The 19,734-nt window shown below is 40.8% G+C and overlaps 1 protein-coding gene across 1 annotated transcript; it reads left to right on the forward strand.

Moving 5' to 3' along the window:
* The first annotated feature begins 1,203 nt into the window (after window positions 1–1,203).
* Window positions 1,204–18,803, forward strand: LOC129707475 (serine incorporator 1-like). The gene is made up of 10 exons (XM_055652526.1): window positions 1,204–1,351; window positions 4,344–4,505; window positions 7,223–7,416; window positions 8,706–8,785; window positions 10,066–10,203; window positions 11,062–11,231; window positions 13,824–13,914; window positions 15,107–15,287; window positions 16,438–16,662; window positions 17,932–18,803. The coding sequence occupies exons 1-10, from the start codon at window positions 1,313–1,315 to the stop codon at window positions 18,068–18,070; spliced, it is 1,419 nt and encodes a 472-aa protein (XP_055508501.1). The 5' UTR covers window positions 1,204–1,312; the 3' UTR covers window positions 18,071–18,803.
* The last annotated feature ends 931 nt before the right edge of the window (window positions 18,804–19,734 follow it).

The following is a 19,734-nucleotide window of genomic DNA, read 5'->3' on the forward strand; positions in this document are numbered from 1 at the left end:
ATTATGAATAATAAAATGCCTCAATAGAGTGGATGTAAAGAGGATATTTCCTGTAATGGGAGAGTCTAGGACCAGAGGGCACAGCCTCAGAATAAAAGGACATACCATACCTATAGAATAGAGAAGAGGAGGAATTTATTTATCTCACTCTTTCGCTCTCATAAGGAATAAGAGCAGAATTTAGCAATTTGGCCCATCGTCTACACCACCATTCAATCTGATCTATCTCCCCCTCCTAACCCCATTCTCCTGCCTTCTCCCCATAACCTCTGACAACTGTACTAATCAAGAATCTATCCATCTCTGCCTTAAAAATATCCATTGATATCTCATTCTTTCTCTCTTGTTCTCCATCTCCTTCTATCTCCCTCTCATTCTCTCTCTATCCCTCATTCTTTCTTTCTCTCATTCTCCGTCTCACATTCTTTCCCTTTCCCATTCTCTCTCTCTCTCGCTCTCTCATTCCATCTCCCTCTCATTTTCTCTCTACCTCTCATTCTTTCTTTCCCTCATTCTCACTCTCACATTATTTCTCTTTCCTTCTCTCCCCCTAATTTTTTCTCTCTCTTTCTCACATTCCCTCTTTATTCCCCTCTCACATTCCCTCTCTCCGTCCCACTCTCTCTTTCTCTCTCACACATTCCCTCTCTCCTTCCCTCTCTTATTCCCCTCTCACATTCCCTCTCTCCGTCCCACTCTCTCTCTCTCTCACACATTCCCTCTCTCCTTCCCTCTCTTTATTCCCCTCACATTCCCTCTCTCCGTCCCACTCTCTCTTTCTCTCACATTCCCTCTCCTTCCCTCTCTTTATTCCCCTCACATTCCCTCTCTCCGTCCCACTCTCTCTTTCTCTCTCACACATTCCCTCTCTCCGTCCCTCTCTTTATTCCTCTCACATTCCCTCTCTCCTTCCCACTCTCTCTCTCTCACACATTCCCTCTCATTCACACTCTTTATTTCCTCTCACATTCCCTCTCTTTATTCCTCTCTCTCTCTCTCTCACATTCCCTCTCTCTCCTATCTCCCTCCCTCTCTTTATTTCTCTCTCTCTCACACATTCCCACTCTCTCTCACACATTTCCTCTCTCCTTCCCTCTCTTTATTTCTCTCACACATTCCCTCTCTCTCACACATACATCTGCCCCTCATCCCCACGACGTGACGTGAGTGACGCGTCCCAGGCGGCGGTGGCGACGCGTTGACGTCCCGGGTGGGCGGGCCTAGTGGACAGCCCCCAGCTGCCGGGCACCACGGCCGTCAGTCGAGACGGCGGCCGCACTGGAGGAGGAGCTCACGGCGGGGGCGTTGGGACATGGGCGCCCTTTTAACTGTCTGCTCTGTCGGGAGCCTGGTAAGCGCTGGGGAGGCGAGTGGGCAGTGACAGGGGGAGGCCGGGCCGTCGTTGTTGACATCCAGCCCCACAAAGAGCGTCGTGTTTACCGCGGCGCGGCCTCCCCTCACATTCACCGCCAGCAGCCGGTCAAGCCTTTATTCCCCGTCATTACCGCAGCGTCAAACATCACGTTGTTTCTTTTCTGCCGCCACCCCCTGTCCCGTTTGTTTGCTCAGCGTCGCCGGAGAATTCACAGCCACGGGGGTTTCACCTGAAAACAAACGACCCCCTGATCTAAACGTGTTACTAAACCCCTCCACACACTGCCCTTTCTGTCCTGGGCCCCTCCTCCGCTCCACTATATGAATGAGGCCAAACGCAAATTGGAGGAAAAACACCTCATATTTCGCTTGGACAACTTGCTAGAATGTTGTCTTCTCAATCTTCGTCCTTGCCTTCTCTCTCTCCATCTCTCTCCATCTCTCTCTCTCCATCTCTCTCTCCATCTCTCTCTCTCCATCTCTCTCTCTCCATCTCTCTCTCTCCATCTCTCTCTCTCTCCATCTCTCTCTCTCCATCTCTCTCTCTCCATCTCTCTCCCCATCCGAGTTCACCGACTAGTTTCACTGCCCTCCTGATTAATTTTTCTGATTGTATACCTTTCTTCTCATTTTCTCCCCAACTAACAATGAACCATTCTACATTTCCTTGGACTGCGTCTGCTTTAATCTGTCGTTTTCACACCTTACCCTTCCATATCTCTAGACCCTCCCTCCCCTGACTCTCAGTGAAGAAGGGTCTCGATCTGAAACGTCACCCATTCCTTCCCTCCAGAGGTGCTGTCTGACCCACTGAGTTATTCCAGCCTTTTGTGTATCCAAAGGGGCAGCACGGGCAGGTTGGGCTGAAGGGACTGTTTCCCTGCTGTTCAACTCTATGGAAGCCAGTGTAGGTGTGCTGGTAGCTATCAAGTCAAATGTCCTTGAACATGAGTGAGCAATTGCCTGGCTTAGTAAACAAAAGGCTTAGCTTTTAAAGACGGTTTTGTTATGCAATATATATTTCTAGTGGGAGGTTTTGTAATCCTTAACTTTTGCGGGAGATATCAGTCATCGTGCATGGTCTTAACAAACAGTCAAAGTTAATCGACTTCCTTCCAGTACGGTTATGGTAAATAAAATACAAACTGGGTTGCTTTGACAAGCTGTAATTTAGAATCAATCATCCAATGGCCATTATTGCCCGTTGAAAGAGCAAAGATGCTCAGTAGGGTTTATTATTTTATTTTACTAGCCTGTTTATTTCACAGACTCTTTCCCATGAACTCAATCATAAAGAGTACTTTCCAAAGACCAATGGTTGAAAGAGGGTCTCACATTGTCTTTCCTAACATCTGCGTCATGGACAGAGACAGTGTTTAGTTTATTTTTAACTATTCCAGTTTCCCAACAAAACTGGACATTTCATGTGACCCCATTACTACCCTTGACAGTGCATTCAAAGTTTAAAATATCTTTGGATAGATACCGTTTCAACGTCTTTGAAAGTAAACCTAATAACTTAAGCCTAGAGCTGATTAAAATGGCAGATTTCATTTTTCATTTCACTGCACATCTCTTATGTGTATGTGACGAATAAACTTGACTTGACTTGAGATAAACTTCAAGACATAACTTAACTTGTCTTATGTTGTTGTCTAATGTCCATGCATACTATGGTGAATTAGCATAATTGTAACTTGACATAATATTCTGACTTACTCTTTTAACCCTTTTCACACAAAGGGTGGTGGGTGTATGAAACAAGCTGCCAGAGGAGGTAGTTGAGAATATCCCAACGTTTAAGAAACAGACAGGTACATGGATAGAACAGGTTTGGAGGGATATGGGTCAAAGCAGGCAGCTGAGACTAGTGTAACCGGTGTGGGCAAGTTGTACCGAAGGGCCTGTTCCCACGCTGTATCACTCTATGACTCTAACTGTACATTTGGTGTTGTAATAAATAACTGTCTGAGTTACATCTTCAAGAGTCGAGAAAGTCAAGAGTGTTTTATTGTCATATGTCCCAAACAGAACAATGAAATTCTAAACTTACAGTTACTGTGAATGTTATTTCTAAAGAAAAAACATGTGCCTATTAAGTTATGTTTTGTTTTTACATTTAAAAAGGAAATTAATTAGGAAGGCATAATACATGGATGTATTATGGGTAATACCTATGGTAAAAGGTACAGGGGCTAACTATAGTCCATATAAATTGAACGGGAAAAATGTATTTATCTGCGTGATGAAGTTGGATCTAAGATAATGAATAGAAAGGGAATTTAAGGATTTATTTTTGTCAAGAGTTGTGAGAAATCCGCCACTTCCTCTTTACATTGATAAAGGGTCTGGATGAGCGTTTGTTTTGACTTTTTATAACATGCAACTTACAGACTGGGTGACAAAACAGGTCTACATGCCTGCTTTACAGTTTCTTAAATTGTCTAACTGTAATTTTTGTGTTAACTAAGTACTCAACAATAAGTAAAAGGAAGTGATTTTCTAGCAATACATTTAAAAGCTGGTTTAGTTCTAAAGTGGCAGCATAATTCAAAGCAGTGTTAATCTGGCTTTTTGGCCTGCCGTTTATGTCAATCTACCAACCAAACACATTCTCGCTGTTTAACAAGCTTTGTGGCACAAATATACCAAGAACCGTTTGGTGCAGAATAAGTATCAGTTTCACTTTGCTGGAAACTGTTCTACGGAAGTTCTGTGGTTTTGGCGTCCATTTGGCCATTGTTATCTAGAGAAAAACACAACGTGAGTTCAGAGTTCACTTTACCCCACTAGGTTCTGAACTTTGAGGAAAAAATATTTCCACTTTGTGACTTGTTCCATTTTTGGGTGTAATTTATTCTAAATTGCAGATGCGTGTTACTGAAACAAATTCAGAATTGTTACACTTTGAATTATTGTAGTTATTCTCTCTAGACAATTGTAATGTATTTTTATACCATTCCCCACAGGTTTCATGTCTGTGCAGCAGTGCGCCTTGTTTGCTATGCAGCTGTTGCCCCAATTCCAAGAATTCTACAGTAACCAGATTGATCTACGCATTCATTTTGCTTCTGGGCACCCTTGTGGCGTGTGTTATGCTGGCACCAGGAATAGCAATACAACTAAAAAAGGTATGAAGGAACTGCAGATGCTGGTTTAAACCGAAGATAGACACAAAAAGCTGGAGTAACTCAGCAGGCAGCATCTCTGGAGAGAAGGAATGGGTGAAGTTTCGGGTCGAGACCCTTCATCAGACTGGTTAGGGAAACGATAGATTATAAATGATGATGTAGAGAGATAACGAACAATGAATGAAAGATATGCAAAAATGTAACAATGATAAAGGAAACAGGTCATTGTTAGCTGTTTTTAAGAGGGAACTGCAGATGCTGGAGAATCGAAGGTTACACAGAAAAGCTGGAGAAACTCAGCGGGTGCAGCAGCATCTATGGAGCGAAGGAAATAGGCAACGTTTCGGGCCGAAACCCTTCTTCAGACTGATCCGGGGTGGGGGTGGGTGGGGACAAGAAAGGGAAAAGGAGGAGTAGCCAGAAGGCTGGAGGGTGGGAGGAGACAGCAGGGGAGCTGAGGAAGGGGAGGAGACAGCAAGGACTAACAGAATTGGGAGAATTCGATGTTCATGCCCCGGGGGTGTAGACTCCCCAAACGGAATATGAGGTGCTGTTCCTCCAATTTCCGGTGCTGCTCGCTGTGGCCATGGAGGAGACCCAGGACAGAGAGGTCGGAGGCGGAGTGGGAGGGGGAGTTGAAGGGCTGAGCCACCAGGAGGTCAGGTTGGTTATTGCGGACTGAGCGGAGGTTGGGCGATCGGTTCGCCGAACACCTCCGCTCGGTCCGCAATAACCAAGCTGACCTCCCGGTGGCTCAGCTCTTCAACTCCCCCTCCCACTCCGCCTCCGACCTCTCTGTCCTGGGTCTCCTCCATGGCCACAGCGAGCAGCACCGGAAATTGGAGGAACAGCACCTCATATTCCGTTTGGGGAGTCTACACCCCCGGGGCATGAACATCGAATTCTCCCAATTCTGTTAGTCCTTGCTGTCTCCTCCCCTTCCTCAGCTCCCCTGCTGTCTCCTCCCACCCTCCAGCCTTCTGGCTACTCCTCCTTTTCCCTTTCTTGTCCCCACCCACCCCCACCCCCGATCAGTCTGAAGAAGGGTTTCGGCCCGAAACGTTGCCTATTTCCTTCGCTCCATAGATGCTGCTGCACCCGCTGAGTTTCTCCAGCTTTTCTGTGTAACCATTGTTAGCTGTTTGTTGGGTGAAAACGAGAAGCTAGTGCGACTTGGGTGGAGGAGGCATAGAGAGAGAGGAAATGCCGATGCACCCAGGAAGTTAGAGAAATTAACATTCAACGAATCAACTAAAAATAATATGTATTATATAATTAATCCTGAGCTGAAATAACTTGAAGTGAGTAATACTTTCACCCCCTTTAATGCGAATCAATACTTTTGCTTTTTTAAAAAAAAGTTATCACCAAAGATTGTCTACTGCGTTTAGTAGAGAGGATAGTAAAATTACACGTATTATTTCCTTCCATAATCATGTAGAATCATATTCATCTACTTAAAGGTTCTCAGGTTTCATGGTTTCAAAGTGTAAACATTTCCTGTATTGTTTTGTTTGTAGTTATTTCCTTTCAGTTAAAAGTTAGATCAAGTATATCACTATATTTATGGTGGACTAAATATAATTCTATGAGGTAATGATGTAACTCATATATGTAACTTTTTTAGGATCAAGTCTGAAACACAATTTAACAATCCCCCAAACTGTCAAGTCGGGAGGAAGTAAGAAATACTTGTATTTTAGGTCATGCTGGAAAGACTAGTGAATATAGTTTAGACCAATTTGTAGTACGATGCATGTAGAATGACCTGTAGTTTAGAATTCAACTAATTTCGGCAATGTACTGCATGCTATCTGAATTCACATGTTTCCTATTTCCTGAGGAAACATCAAATTGACAGGAATGCCGACATCAAGCATGATGATTCCTTGAAAATTCATTTTACAAAATCACCACAGGGGTATACTTTAGTTTAGATAAAAATGTAACCCTGCATCGGACTTCTGAATTATTAAAGTTATAGTCTTTGCTGATGTTTGAAATCTATCCAACTGTTGATTATCACTTTTATGAACAAGAAGTCCAATATTTGAACCCATGTCATAATTTCCTACAATTTGGTTAAGCTTGTAGGTCTATTTATGCCGATGTGATTAAAGGGCTTAAGGCAGTTTGAGGAGGAATGGTGCAATGAGATTGCATACAGAGGATGCGATTTGTGACGCTTGCTGTATCAAATTTGGCATGATTCGGAACTTGACTAGAGCATTCCATATTCAGTAGCAGGAATGTGAACATGATTTAAGTCTTACTTGGTTGTTAAATTGTGCCAACCTACCCTCTTTCGCCGACTGGAAAAACAAGGGAGGAAGAAAGATAAAACAAAAAAAATAATGACAAACAGCAAGAAGAAAAACACATTTAAGAAACATTTAGACAAGTACATGGATAGGACAGATTTAGAGGGATATGGGCCAAATTCAGGCAGGTGGGACTAGTGTAGATGGGACATGTTGGTCAGAGTGGGCAAGTTGGGCCAAATGGCCTATTTCCACGCTACATGACCATGACGTGAAGAAAATCAAGGACCAAATCGATTGCATGCTTGCTTGCGTGATAAAAGAATGATAACTATTGTGACAACTGTTGAGTATTAGTACAAATACATGAGACTATAGCCAATGTAATAAAAAAAAGAAGCAAAACATTTGATTTTGTTGTAAGTTATACATTATTTAATTACCTTTTCCATTTAGATTCCAGGATTTTGTGAAGATGGCTTTGGTACTCAGCTTCCGAATGTTCATGGGGCGGTGAACTGTGATGTCTTAGCTAGTTACAAGTCAGTTTATCGTATCTGCTTCGGATTGGCTGTCTTCTTCTCTATTTTCGCTGTGCTTTTAATCAATGTAAAATCGAGCAGAGATGCCAGAGCAGCAATACACAACGGGTAAGTATTATACATTATACAGTTTCTTTACGGTTTAGAAGCAAAATAAAGCAGAAATTAGTTTTCAAAAATCACAATTCGTCCTCGGACCAGTCTGGATCACAATTACAACTGTTCTCAAGCACCCACATTGGGAGAATAGTTTCTCTTAAACAATAATTATTAAAAAAGAAAATAATTTCTGGGTGAGTGTGTGAGTTATTCGGGAATGTTGTCAAGAACAGAGACAGAGTGCTGTTGTTTATATCCAGTATAATTGGACTTTTGAGAAAGAGGTACAGCGAGGAAGCAGGCTCTTCGGCCCACCGAGTCCGTGCTGACCCGCCATCCCCATGAACATCCAAATCCCCTGGACTTGATATTGAGCGGGATAAGCTACATAGAAACATAGAAAATAGGTGCAGGAGTAGGCCATTCTGCCCTTCGAGCCTGCACCGCCATTCAATATGATCATGGCTGATCATCCAACTCGGTATCCTGTACCTGCCTTCTCTCCATACCCCCTGACCCCTTTAGCCACAAGGGCCACATCTAACTCCCTCTTAAATATAGCCAATGAACTGGCCTCAACTACCTTCTGTGGCAGAGAATTCCAGAGATTCACCACTCTCTGTGTTAAAAAAAATTCCTCATCTCGGTCCTAAAAGATTTCCCCCTTATCCTTAAACTGTGACCCCTTGTTCTGGACTTCCCCAACATCGGGAACAATCTTCCTGCATCTAGCTTGTCCAACCCCTTAAGAATTTTGTAAGTTTCTATAAGATCCCCCCTTCAATCTTCTAAATTCTAGCGAGTACAAGCCGAGTCTATCCAGTCTTTCTTCATATGAAAGGTGGATGGTGGATGGCCTGTGTGCTGTATTTTTGTTGGCGAAACTCTGAAAGTCCAGGAGAGGATTTGGTGGGGAGGCAATTGAGATGCTTAAGGTGGGAGAAAGCACTGATCTACCTGTAGCTGAACCTCTCCATCTTGGGCTGTCATTTTTCAGAAGCCCCTCGGACCCGAATTAAACCTAGAACGAGTATTGAATCAGAAACTGCCAAGTGTGCCTTCTGTGGGTAGTTCGTCTGCATGTTACTCATTCTTTCTCCATTGGATTTGGAAGCATTCAGGGTGGGGTTTAAATTGTTAGACATCAACAATCTCAACAGCTCCCAACCCTTCTGTTTTTTTAAAGTTAAGTCCTGTCATTCTGACTTTGCAAGATGTAATTGGTTTGTCTTCATGGTGAATCTGGAAATGTTCCAAGGTATTCTAATTGGAAATGTAACTATTTTTGTTTTTGATAGATTCTGGTTCTTCAAAGTAGCTGGCATTATAGCTATCATAGTGGGAGCCTTTTACATCCCTGAAGGACCTTTTACAAAAGGTAAAGCAGCCTGTTACCCTTTAGAACAAAAATACTGGTTGTTGTTTGTACCTTACTGAATCAGTTGTTGAAATATACAAATGAATTTGGTCTTAAATGAATAATTAATTTGTTTTAAACTGTGTATTACTACTATTCCCTCGTAGGTAGACAAAATTGCTGGAGAAATTCAGCGGGTGCGGCAGCATCTATGGAGCGAAGGAAAGAGGCAACGTTTCGGGCCGAAACGTTGCCTATTTCCTTCTCTCCATAGATGCTGCCGCACCCGCTGAGTTTCTCCAGCAATTTTGTCTACCTTCGATTCTCCAGCATCTGCAGTTCCTTCTTGAACATTTTAACTACTATTCCCTCAATGGAATGAGTTCAAATATATTTTTTGGTATGTTCAAAGTTGCATTTTCTTATCGTTTAGACCCACCCACCAATAGTTATAGAATAGCACAGCACAGAAACAGGTTTTCGGCCTCTCCCTATCTATGTTGTCAATCATGCCTAGTTGTGGCATACTAAATCTCAGTATCTATCTCGTAAACCTTCAGATGCTTTTTAAAAAAAGTCAAGTTTTTTCAGTCTCTGAATTCCCACACGTACTACTGCTCTATTGGCACCTATTGTGTTCTGTACGGTGAAGCCGTGGAAACCAGAGCTTGAAAGCATAAGAATTGAAAACAAAAGTCTGATACAAGAGCAAAGAAATGTCATTGTAACTTATCAAGAATGAAAGTGAAAGGACAGCAGGGGGAGAGAGATCGACGTTAGGAAAGAGGTGAAATAACAAATGTTCTGGTATTGAGGATGTTCTTTTAGGAAAGAGATGAGGAATCTGAATCTGAGGAGAAATTTCTTTAGTCAGAGGGTGGTGAATCTGTGGAATTATTTGCTACAGAAGGCTGTGGAGGCCAAGTCAGTGGGTATTTTAAAGGCAGAGATAGATGGATTCTTGATTAGTATAGGTGTTAGAGGTACACAAAAAAGCTGGAGAAACTTCGCGGGTGCAGCAGCATCTATGCAGCGAAGGAAATAGACAACGTTTCGGCCCGAAACGTTGCCTATTTCCTTTGCTCCATAGATGCTGCTGCCCCCGCTGAGTTTCTCCAGCTTTTTTGTGTGCCTTCAATTTTCCAGCATCTGCAGTTCCTTCTTAAACACAGGTGTTGGAGGTTATGGGGAGAAGGCAGGAGAATGGTGTTTGGAAGGAGAGATAGATTGAATGGCCTAATTGTACTCCTGTTCCTTATGAGTGTTCAGTTTGCTAAATTGACTTTCTCTCTATCCATTAGCTTTGTTTGCCATCGGAACAGCAGGTGCATTCTGCTTCATATTAATCCAGCTAGTTTTACTGATCGACTTTGCTCATTCTTGGAACGAGTCATGGGTGGGAAAGATGGAGGATGGCCACTCCAAATGCTGGTATACAGGTATGTGATTGAAAATCTGTATTTGCAATGAATAGCCATTAGTAAATCTTTAAAGTTTATTTTTGGAATCGGCGCTGGCTAAGTAGGAGTTATTAATGTTGATATAAGATAATGTTAAATGGTGTTGATAGGATCAGCACACCATTATTTCCAATGATTATTTTGGGGGAGGAGAAACACTGCAGCCTGAAGGGATATGTAAGGAAAAAAAGGCATTGTGAAAAATGGTTTAAACGTACAAAATAAGACTAATAAAATGTTATGGCTGTTTCACCGAATGCTTTCATGGGTATTGTGCTAACGTGAGCAATTAGTTTTCTTTAATCATCCATTTCATGTTTATAATTTCAAACTAAGCTGGGCCTAATAAAGTGCTGTCCACTTTACAAGCAGAGCTAGTCCTATGGGAAAAGTCTTTGTCAAGGCTTTGATTAGATAGAGTGAAACACCGTTTGACGCTATAAGATGATTGTGAAAGAGTAACCAAATTGGGAATTTTTTCATTTAATTTGGCAAGCTGCAGAAATTTCTCCTTCAGTGGCTGTATCAAGCCCATTTCCCCGCTGTTATGTTCTATGAACCATTCTATTAATTTGTCTGAAAACTCCTCCCATTTGCTAAATGAGAAGTGTGATATAAATATACATCGTTGACTTTCTATTTTAACGTGTGCAACTATTGCGTACTGTTCAACGATGTCTGATAATAAATTGGTTTGGCAATTTTTTCCACCTTTTTTATTCAATTGACAAAATTTGATGGTATCTGGTCTCTCACATTGAAGTTAGAGTTAAGATTAGTCCATCTTCAGCTTTCATTTTGTTATATAATTTAATCTTTGTGGTTTTATATTTGCAGCTTTGGTTTCCATTACCAGTCTGAATTACATCCTGTCGTTCATTGCAATTGTGCTTTTCTATGTGTTTTACACCACACCTGGAGGATGTATTGAGAACAAATTCTTCATTAGCTGCAACATGATCTGTTGCATTGTTCTATCTGTAATTTCTATTCTTCCAAAAATACAGGTAAGAACATACATGTTATGTCTGTTTCCTTATGGTCCCCTAACGCATACTAATATGACAATCAAGGTGTCTTATCTACTTTATTCGAGAGCTGCCTGCTTGGAAACTTGTGTAGACAGTAGGCAATAGGTGCAGGAGTGGGCCATTTGGCCCTTCGAGCTAGCGCCGCTATTCAATGTGATCATGGCTGATCATCCACAGTCAGTACCCCGTTCCTGCCTTCGCCCCATATCCCCTGACTCCGCTATTTTTAAGAGCCCTATCTAGCTCTCCCTTGAAAGCATCCAGTGAACTTGCCTCCACCGCCCTCTGAGGCAGAGAATTCCACAGACTCACCACTCTGTGAGAAAAAGTGTTACCTCGTTTCCGTTCTAAATGGCTTACCCCTTATTCTTAAACTGTGGCCCCGGGTTCTGGACTCCCCCAACATCGGGAATCTGTTTCCTGCCTCTGGTGTGTCCAAACCCTTAACAATCTTATATGTTTCAATGAGATACCCTCTCATCCTTCTAAACTCCAGAGTGACAAGCCCAGCTGCTCCATTCTCTCAGCTGATGACAGTCCCGCCATCCCGGGAATTAACCATGTAAACCTACGCTGCAGTCCCTCAATAGCAAGAACGTCCTTCCTCAAATTAGGGGACCAAAACTGCACACAATACTTCAGGTGTGGCCTCACTAGGGCTTTGCACAACTGCAGAAGGACCTCTTTGCTCCTATAGGAAAGAACTGCAGATGCTGGTTTACATCGAAGGTAGACCCAAACTGCTGGAGTAACTCAGTGGGACAGGCAGCATCACAATAGAGAAGGAATGAGCGACGTTTCGGGTCGAGACCCTTCTTCAGATATTTATCTCAAGTTAAAAGGTGGACTGAGTTTGTAATCGTGAGAAATATATTTAAGCAGAGAAACAGTTGTAACATAATAGGACCCATCCAGAAGTGAGAGATTCTTGCAGTTATTTTTGATGTTAAGTGAATGGTATTACACAAAATGGAGCCAATAACCACAAGCTGTCAAGAGCTATTCCCAGCAGTTTGTATAATAGATTGAATTTTGCTTGGTGACTTTGAATTACTGAAATGCCTGTTGTGTGTTATTATTTCTTCTTGGTGGTTACTTCAGTTGATAGTTACCAGGTGGCCCCATAAACTTATTACAGATTACCCAACATCTGAAATTAACTTTGCTGTATATCTCACCAAATGATACAACCCCTGGATAATTTTAAACAGAGTATGTGTGTATTCTGTGATGCTGCCATGCGAACTGTGTTACAAGTGGTAGACTGCACATTTCATTGAATGATTTGCTACAAATCAGTTTCCTTATTTTACTGTAAGGAGAATTATTTGTGGTATGTCTGGAGGTAAAATAATTTCACACTGATTAAACATTCCAAAATCAGTGTGGTTCAGTCATAACACAGATTGGTCCTGGGAGTATACTGCTCTCTAAAGTTGTACAATAAGGGACTGTGTCTAAGAGAGAAGGAAATGAGGTCTGGGACCTGTCTGAGGAGTTGGTCAATTTTGGATCTAATTATTGGTGAAGTCCAGCTATCTGATGTGTTCCGTCCGTCAGTTTTAGCTCTCAATCACAGAGTGGCACTTGATCTTCCGTTATCACCAAATGATTAGCTTGTAATAGATGACAGTGGTAATAACTCTTCAAAGGTCCTCTTCAGCCATAATGAATGTTGGGGCAAAAGATTTATGAATGAGAAAAACACTGTGCCACATCTTAGGAGTTTTAAACTGATTTCAATATTACAGAAATCTTTAAAAGATATATTTATTTCAGTCAGAAAATGGAATAAAAATGCTTTCTGCCATAGAAATGTTTAAGGCAACTTTTGTGACATTCTTCTGATGTGTTGCTGATAATTTCCATTTGCAGTTAGTTTGAAAATACATGTGAAAAGCTACAGCGAAACTGCAGAAGTCACAGAAATACTGCACACAAATCTGGTCAACCTACCCAAGGAAAAACGTGATAGAAGGAGTGCAGCAGATTGATTTTTAGGATTGCATATGTTCTTTGATGAGAGAATAAGAAGCCCTATACTGTATTGAATTTGAAAACAAAAATAGTGGTGAAACATACAGGGGCTTTATGGGATAGAAGCAGGGATGATGTTTTTCCTGGGTTTGTTATCTAGAACCAGGGGGACACGGGTATCAAATAAAGAGTGAGCTATTTATGAAATGGATGCAACATCTTCATCCACACGATAACAAATCTTTAGAAGGTTCATTCACTCAGTGTATTCCAAACAGAGTTTGTTAGATTTTTTAAATGCATATCAATCGAATAGATGGAAATGGGGTTATTGGTGGAAAGTGGCAAGAACTAAAAGGTCAACTATCATCCTATTAAATGGTGGAGCAAGTAGAAGTGGCCAAGTTGCTTCCTTTTGCATCTTTGTCTTGTGTTCTTATTTTGACCTCTTGCAATTTTTCAGTGCTTTGGATTTATATATTTTCATGGGACTCTTTGTTGGTACTGGGATTTTTTCCATTAGAGCTTGAAATATGTATGCCTTAATACAAATGCTTTTTTCTTAATCATTGCTTTTTTGTGTGTGTGTAGGAAGTGCAGCCTCAATCTGGTCTCCTTCAGTCCTCAGTCATTACGCTGTACACCATGTATCTCACCTGGTCTGCCATGTCAAATGAGCCTGGTAGGTGCACGTTTGTCATAGAGTCATAGTGCGATACAGCGTGGAAACAGGCCCTTCGGCCCAACTTGCCCATACCGGCCAACGTGTCCTAGCTACACTAGTCCTAGCTGCCCGCGTTTAGTCCATATCCCTCCAAACCTGTCTTATCCATGTACTTGTACTTGTTTAAGATCCCACTATCTGAAACATTGGGATAGTCTCAGCCTCAACTACCCACTCTGGCAGCTTGTTCTATACACCCACCACCCTTTGTGAGAAAAAGTTACTCCTCAGATTCCTAATAAATATTTTCCCCTTCACCTTAAATCTATGTCCCATGGTCCTCAATTCACCTATTCTGGGCAATAGACTATGTGCATCTACTGAATCTATTCCTCATGATTTTGTACACAGCTTGTGTTACAGGACAGTGATTTAGATATGGTAACCCAAAGAAATGTGTGTTTTGTTATAATTAATAACTTTCACCTGTGCTTCTAATTCCTGACATTGAATCTGAAAGTTCTGAAATGAAGATTATTTTCTTGTGCTGGGATTATTCCAATAAATTGCAAAATTACCTGATTAATCTTTTTCTATTTTAAATAAATAATTTGTATTGAAGCCCATCCCTAATTTTTGATATATCAGTTTTTAATCAGTTTCAGTCCAGGTAACTGCCAAGTATACTCTTTCATTATATTTTTTTTAATGTCAGTCTTAGGCGGGAGTAGGATGGGTTCCAACTATAAACACAAATCGTAGAAGCTGATAATAGCTGAATGCAAGTGCTAATGCTGGACTACCCCAGTAACTATCTGCAGCATTTAGGTCTGTACGTCACTCCTCATGGAAAATAGCTTGGTGGAGTTTGGTAGTATTCGTCATTGATGCAGCTTGCATGATGCTAACCTCCTCAGCGCACACAGCAAGCTGAATGCATGATCACTTGAATAGACAACATAGCGATTTAAACAATGTTTAATACAAAGACACAGTGCTGGAGTAACTCAGCGGGTCAGGGAGCATCCGCGGAGAACATGGATAGATGGTTTTTGGGTCGGAACCCTTCTTCAGACTGTTTTCTCCAGGGTTGGTGTCCAAACTGCTGAATTGCTCCAGCACATTGTCATTTTTTGTTGTTGTTGAAAACCAGCACCTGCAGTTCCTTGTTTCCACATGGTTAAGATGGATGTCGTGTTTTATTTTTCAGATGGAGAATGTAATCCTAACTTTATAGGCCTTATTAAAAACCTGGTCATTCCCGTCAATAGAACTGCATCTTTGAGCATTGCTCCTTCCTCTTCACCTGGACCTCCGACCGCAGTGCAGTGGTGGGAAGCACAGAACATTGTGGGTCTCGTCCTCTTCATCCTGTGTCTGTTATACTCGAGGTAAAATCTGGGTGGAACTTAAAAGCCGTGGTTTATTTATGATCTTCGCCTTTTTACAAAGTTTTTACATTAACGGAGAAGTCACAATGGAAAGCAGAAAGCAAGTTGCAAGTTTAAACATTTCTGGGTTAGGGAACAAATTGGGGAAGAAAATTAACAGCATGAAGAAAATGAATGTGCAAATAATAGACCTGGTTGATGCAAAGATGAAAGGAAAAAGATTGCATTTTGGTTCATCTGATTATTGTTAAATCTTGAATTCTTAGTGTTGACATGATTTTTTCCCCTGTTCTAAAACATAATCCCCAATTAGACAATAGGCGCAGGAGTAGGCCATTCGGCCCTTCGAGCCAGCACCACCATTCAATGTGATCATGGCTGATCGTCCCCAGTCAGTACCCGGCTCCTGCCCTCTCCCCATATCCCCTGACTCCACTATCTGTAAGAACCATATCTAGCTCTATTACCTAAGAACGAATGCAAACGGAAATCATGATTAAGATAGATAATTCTTGTGATCAGTATAGCGCCATGTGGCCATTTGTGCTTTCAATTTTTTTTAAACGAATTATGATTGTTCCCCAGAAAATGTCAGCAGATTGCTGGACCTGGATTAGTTGGTAATATCTTCCATTTCAAGTTTAGTTCAACTCCAATCGGAGGCTTTTCCCTTTGACCACTTTTCTCATCTTTTGCTTGGTGTGTTTAGTTTAGAGATACAGTGCGGAAACAGGCCCTTTGGCCCACCGAGTCCACACCGGCTAGTGATACCCGCACATTAACACTATCCTACACACACACACACACACACTAGAGGCAATTTTTATATTTACACCAAGCCAATTAACCAACAAATCTGTTCGTCTTTAAAGTGTGGAAAATCTCGGGGAAAACCCATGTAGGCCACGGGGAGAACAAACAAACTCCCCGTAGTCAGGATCGAACCCGGGTCTCTGGCGCTGTAAGGCAGTAGTTCTACTGCTACGCCGCTGTGCCGCCCAGAAGATGTTGTTTCTGAACACGTGCTGCTAGGATAGAAGATCGGCATTTCCTATCTCTGAAAATTAATTTAATTCAATGGAAGGGACGTGATTAAATAGATTCTGGCTGAAGTGCTCAAATGTTGATCATTGTCACTTTACATTTGCAGCATTCGTACTTCAAACAACAGTCAGGTGAATAAACTATCGTTCTCGACCAGTGAAACTGTTGTGTTGGATGACTCTTTGTCTGGAGTTGCCGTTGATGACCAGGGAAATGGCAAAAGAGTCCAGGACAATGAACAGGACGCAGTCCAGTACAGTTATTCATTCTTCCATTTCATGCTTTTCCTGGCTTCTCTCTATATAATGATGACGTTGACAAACTGGTACAGGTAAGTAATTGCAAGACAGCAATAGTCATCCATTTTTACAATGGGTGAATTGTCTTTAAGAATGAACCCTAATACAATTCATCTGCTCTATTGTGTTTGGTTTCATCCAATAATTTTCATTAAGGACATGAATAAAAAGTGGTTTAAAGGAACATTTTGTGTTTGTCCAGCTAAACATAACTTGAGACGAAATATCCCATTGCCAGATAACTGTTGAAGATTATTCGTATTATTAGTGACTGAAAAGTCTAATGTAACCTTTTAATCTGGGTATCAGACTGGCCTCTTATTTTCTCCGTCCTCCATCCTTCTCTCTGACACCTCTCCCCTGTTTCTAACCTTCCCTATTTCCCCTCTCCTTCCATTTGTCTCCTCGAGGATTATCTTTGAACAGTGACTTGGCCATGTCACTAATAGCTCATCCTATCTCTATAATGTCATGGTTATAAACACAGTCACTGTGTACCGCTCATTTACTTCAGTAGAAAAAGTATGTGCGTGCTTTGGCTAAAACTACAAACTATTTGGTTTAATCTCCCAAATTAATCAAAGTTATTGGCAATATATAAATCACTGTTTCCTTATGTCCCAGGATAAGAGAGTAACTTCATTACATTAATTCCTTTTAAATGAGTCCATAGAATTTTTGTTAGACTCTTCAAATTGTTCAAAGAATTTCTGGCCATAATCATGAAAATGAATATTGAATAGTTGATGTTTTTTACAAACTGGAAATGTATGTCCAAAAGCAACTAAAAAAATTTCAAAGGGGCCTTATTTTGATCAGCTGTAGCGCAAAATCTACTGGAGACTTCAAAGATCTCATGACCATGAGGGAATTTGTTACAATTTATCTTGAAAGCCTTGAGGAAAGGACAAATAAATCTCTCTTGCAAGCAGTTTTGGCAGAAAGCAGTTTGTACTCGGCCAAACTCTTGCCAACCTGAAACTGTTTAAAGTATTGATCATATTTCGTGCACAAGTTCAAGAGAAATGGGGAGAAAAAGAGAAAAATGGTGCTCCAATAGACGAGAGACCGACTAGAATGACTGTAATTATGAAAATATAATTTAGTGTCTAGAATTTTGACATTGAATACATCAAAGAATCTGTCCATGCCATTTTGTGTTTTGGAATCTTGTGGGTGGTAATATTATGATATACAGAATGGAAATATTCTCCTCCAGTTCTGACAACTCTGAGAATGATTGAAAAGCTCGAGGAATTTTATATGTTCAATTTTAATCTATTCTCTTTCCCTCTCTGTAGCCCCGATGCTGACTACAAGACAATTACAAGCAAATGGCCGTCCGTCTGGGTGAAAATCACCTCGAGCTGGATATGTCTCCTTTTATATCTGTGGACGTTGGTGGCGCGTCTTGTTCTTACCAACCGTGATTTTGACTAGCATGGTGCATTCCTGTTCCACATTGATTGCTGAATTAAACAAAGTCCAACAAACATGAAACCAAAGGGCATGGCGCTTTTTTAAAAGAAAAGCATTGAGTTTGGATGATCGTTCAGGGGGCCAATGCACAAAATCATCTTAACAAATAAGAAAAATGCTTTTAGCCTTAAAGTTAGCTCCAGATGATTAATATGCATCCTTTAAAAAAAAAAAGATAAGTGATGAAAGCATTAAAACATTTTTAATTTAGCTTGTCTTTCATAGATTTTAAGGCAGTATTTTCTACAAGCTCCTTTCTGACTACTGCAATGTGCTTAACATTTTTTTTTTTTAAAGCTTTCTGTAACGTTGGATACATCCATGCTCTATTTAGCCTTTGTTATAAATTGAAGCTTTATTAATGCATAATTGACATGATTTTTAAGCATTATGTAAGTTGAACAGCTGTTATTGGTTGTAAACATGTCATTCCTCTGAGCCACATGAGCTTCACTAAAAAGCATTAAATATTGTCTCGGTTGGTATTTAATGTGTTTTTTATGGCTGATAGTGGGCATGATGGTTGGAAATGGGCCAATAAGATTAAGCGGTGTGTCTTGGGCTGCAAATGAAGCCTTGTCCAAATAATCTTGTCTTTAAAGAGTTTATTAATTCTATGGAAAAGAGGAATGCTAAAATATTCTAACCAAAGTTGTATCATTAAAATTTATAATGATTAAAATACTAGAAAATATGACTTGTGTGGCTGTGCATCTTTTCTAATTTTCTCTGGAATTTATAACTTTGTTCTTATTGAGCAAACTTGTTGAATAGTGTAAGACAAATCATTTGTAGTGGGTTCACCTTGTTTATAACTGAATCTTTTAACTGCATGCACTGCGTGCGTATACCATGTAGCAGTAGATATGTTTTTTTTTGTATTGTATCAAGTTTTTTTTCATGAGCTCTGTTAAAAGCTTTCATTGTGATTCTCGTAACACTTGAGTTTATTTGCACAATAAGAATTTGTTAAATTCTATCTATGGTTCATTAGTGATATTTATATAGCATTATTTAGGAAAACCTATTGCAATTAACAAACTTCCAAATGGTGTTTTTCCTTCCAGTGTCATTATTTGAATGATTCAAAACAGAATAGTTGGGATCATTACCATTTATCTGAACATAAAGGAGATAAATGTACTCATTAAAAATATTGTGCAGCAAAGCACTGGTTATATAAATCAAATGGGTAAAGGCCTGAATACTAACGGCAACTGTTTTACAGCAGACTTTATTTAACAGATACAGTGTGGAAACAGGCCACTGTCCGCACCGACCAGCCATCACCTCGTTCACTGGCACTATTCCACATGCTAGGGGCAATTTACAATTTTACCGAAGCCAATTAACCTACGATCTTATACGTCTTTGGAGCACCCCTGGAGAAAACCCACAGGTAGAATGTACAAAATCCGTACAGACATCACCCGAGGTCAGAACCCTGGTCTCTGGCACTGTATGGCAGCAACTCTACCGCTGTGCCACTATGGTGTCCTTTACAGAATGTTGCATATACACTGGTAGAAAGATAACATTTTATTTTAGTTTTTGTCTGTAGTCTGGATGATTATAGCCAGTCGCCGTGGTGTTTGTATATTCCACAGGACAGGCAAGTTCACTAT

This window comes from Leucoraja erinacea, chromosome 21 (assembly GCF_028641065.1).
Source record: "Leucoraja erinacea ecotype New England chromosome 21, Leri_hhj_1, whole genome shotgun sequence".
In the NCBI taxonomy this organism is placed as follows: domain Eukaryota; kingdom Metazoa; phylum Chordata; class Chondrichthyes; order Rajiformes; family Rajidae; genus Leucoraja; species Leucoraja erinaceus.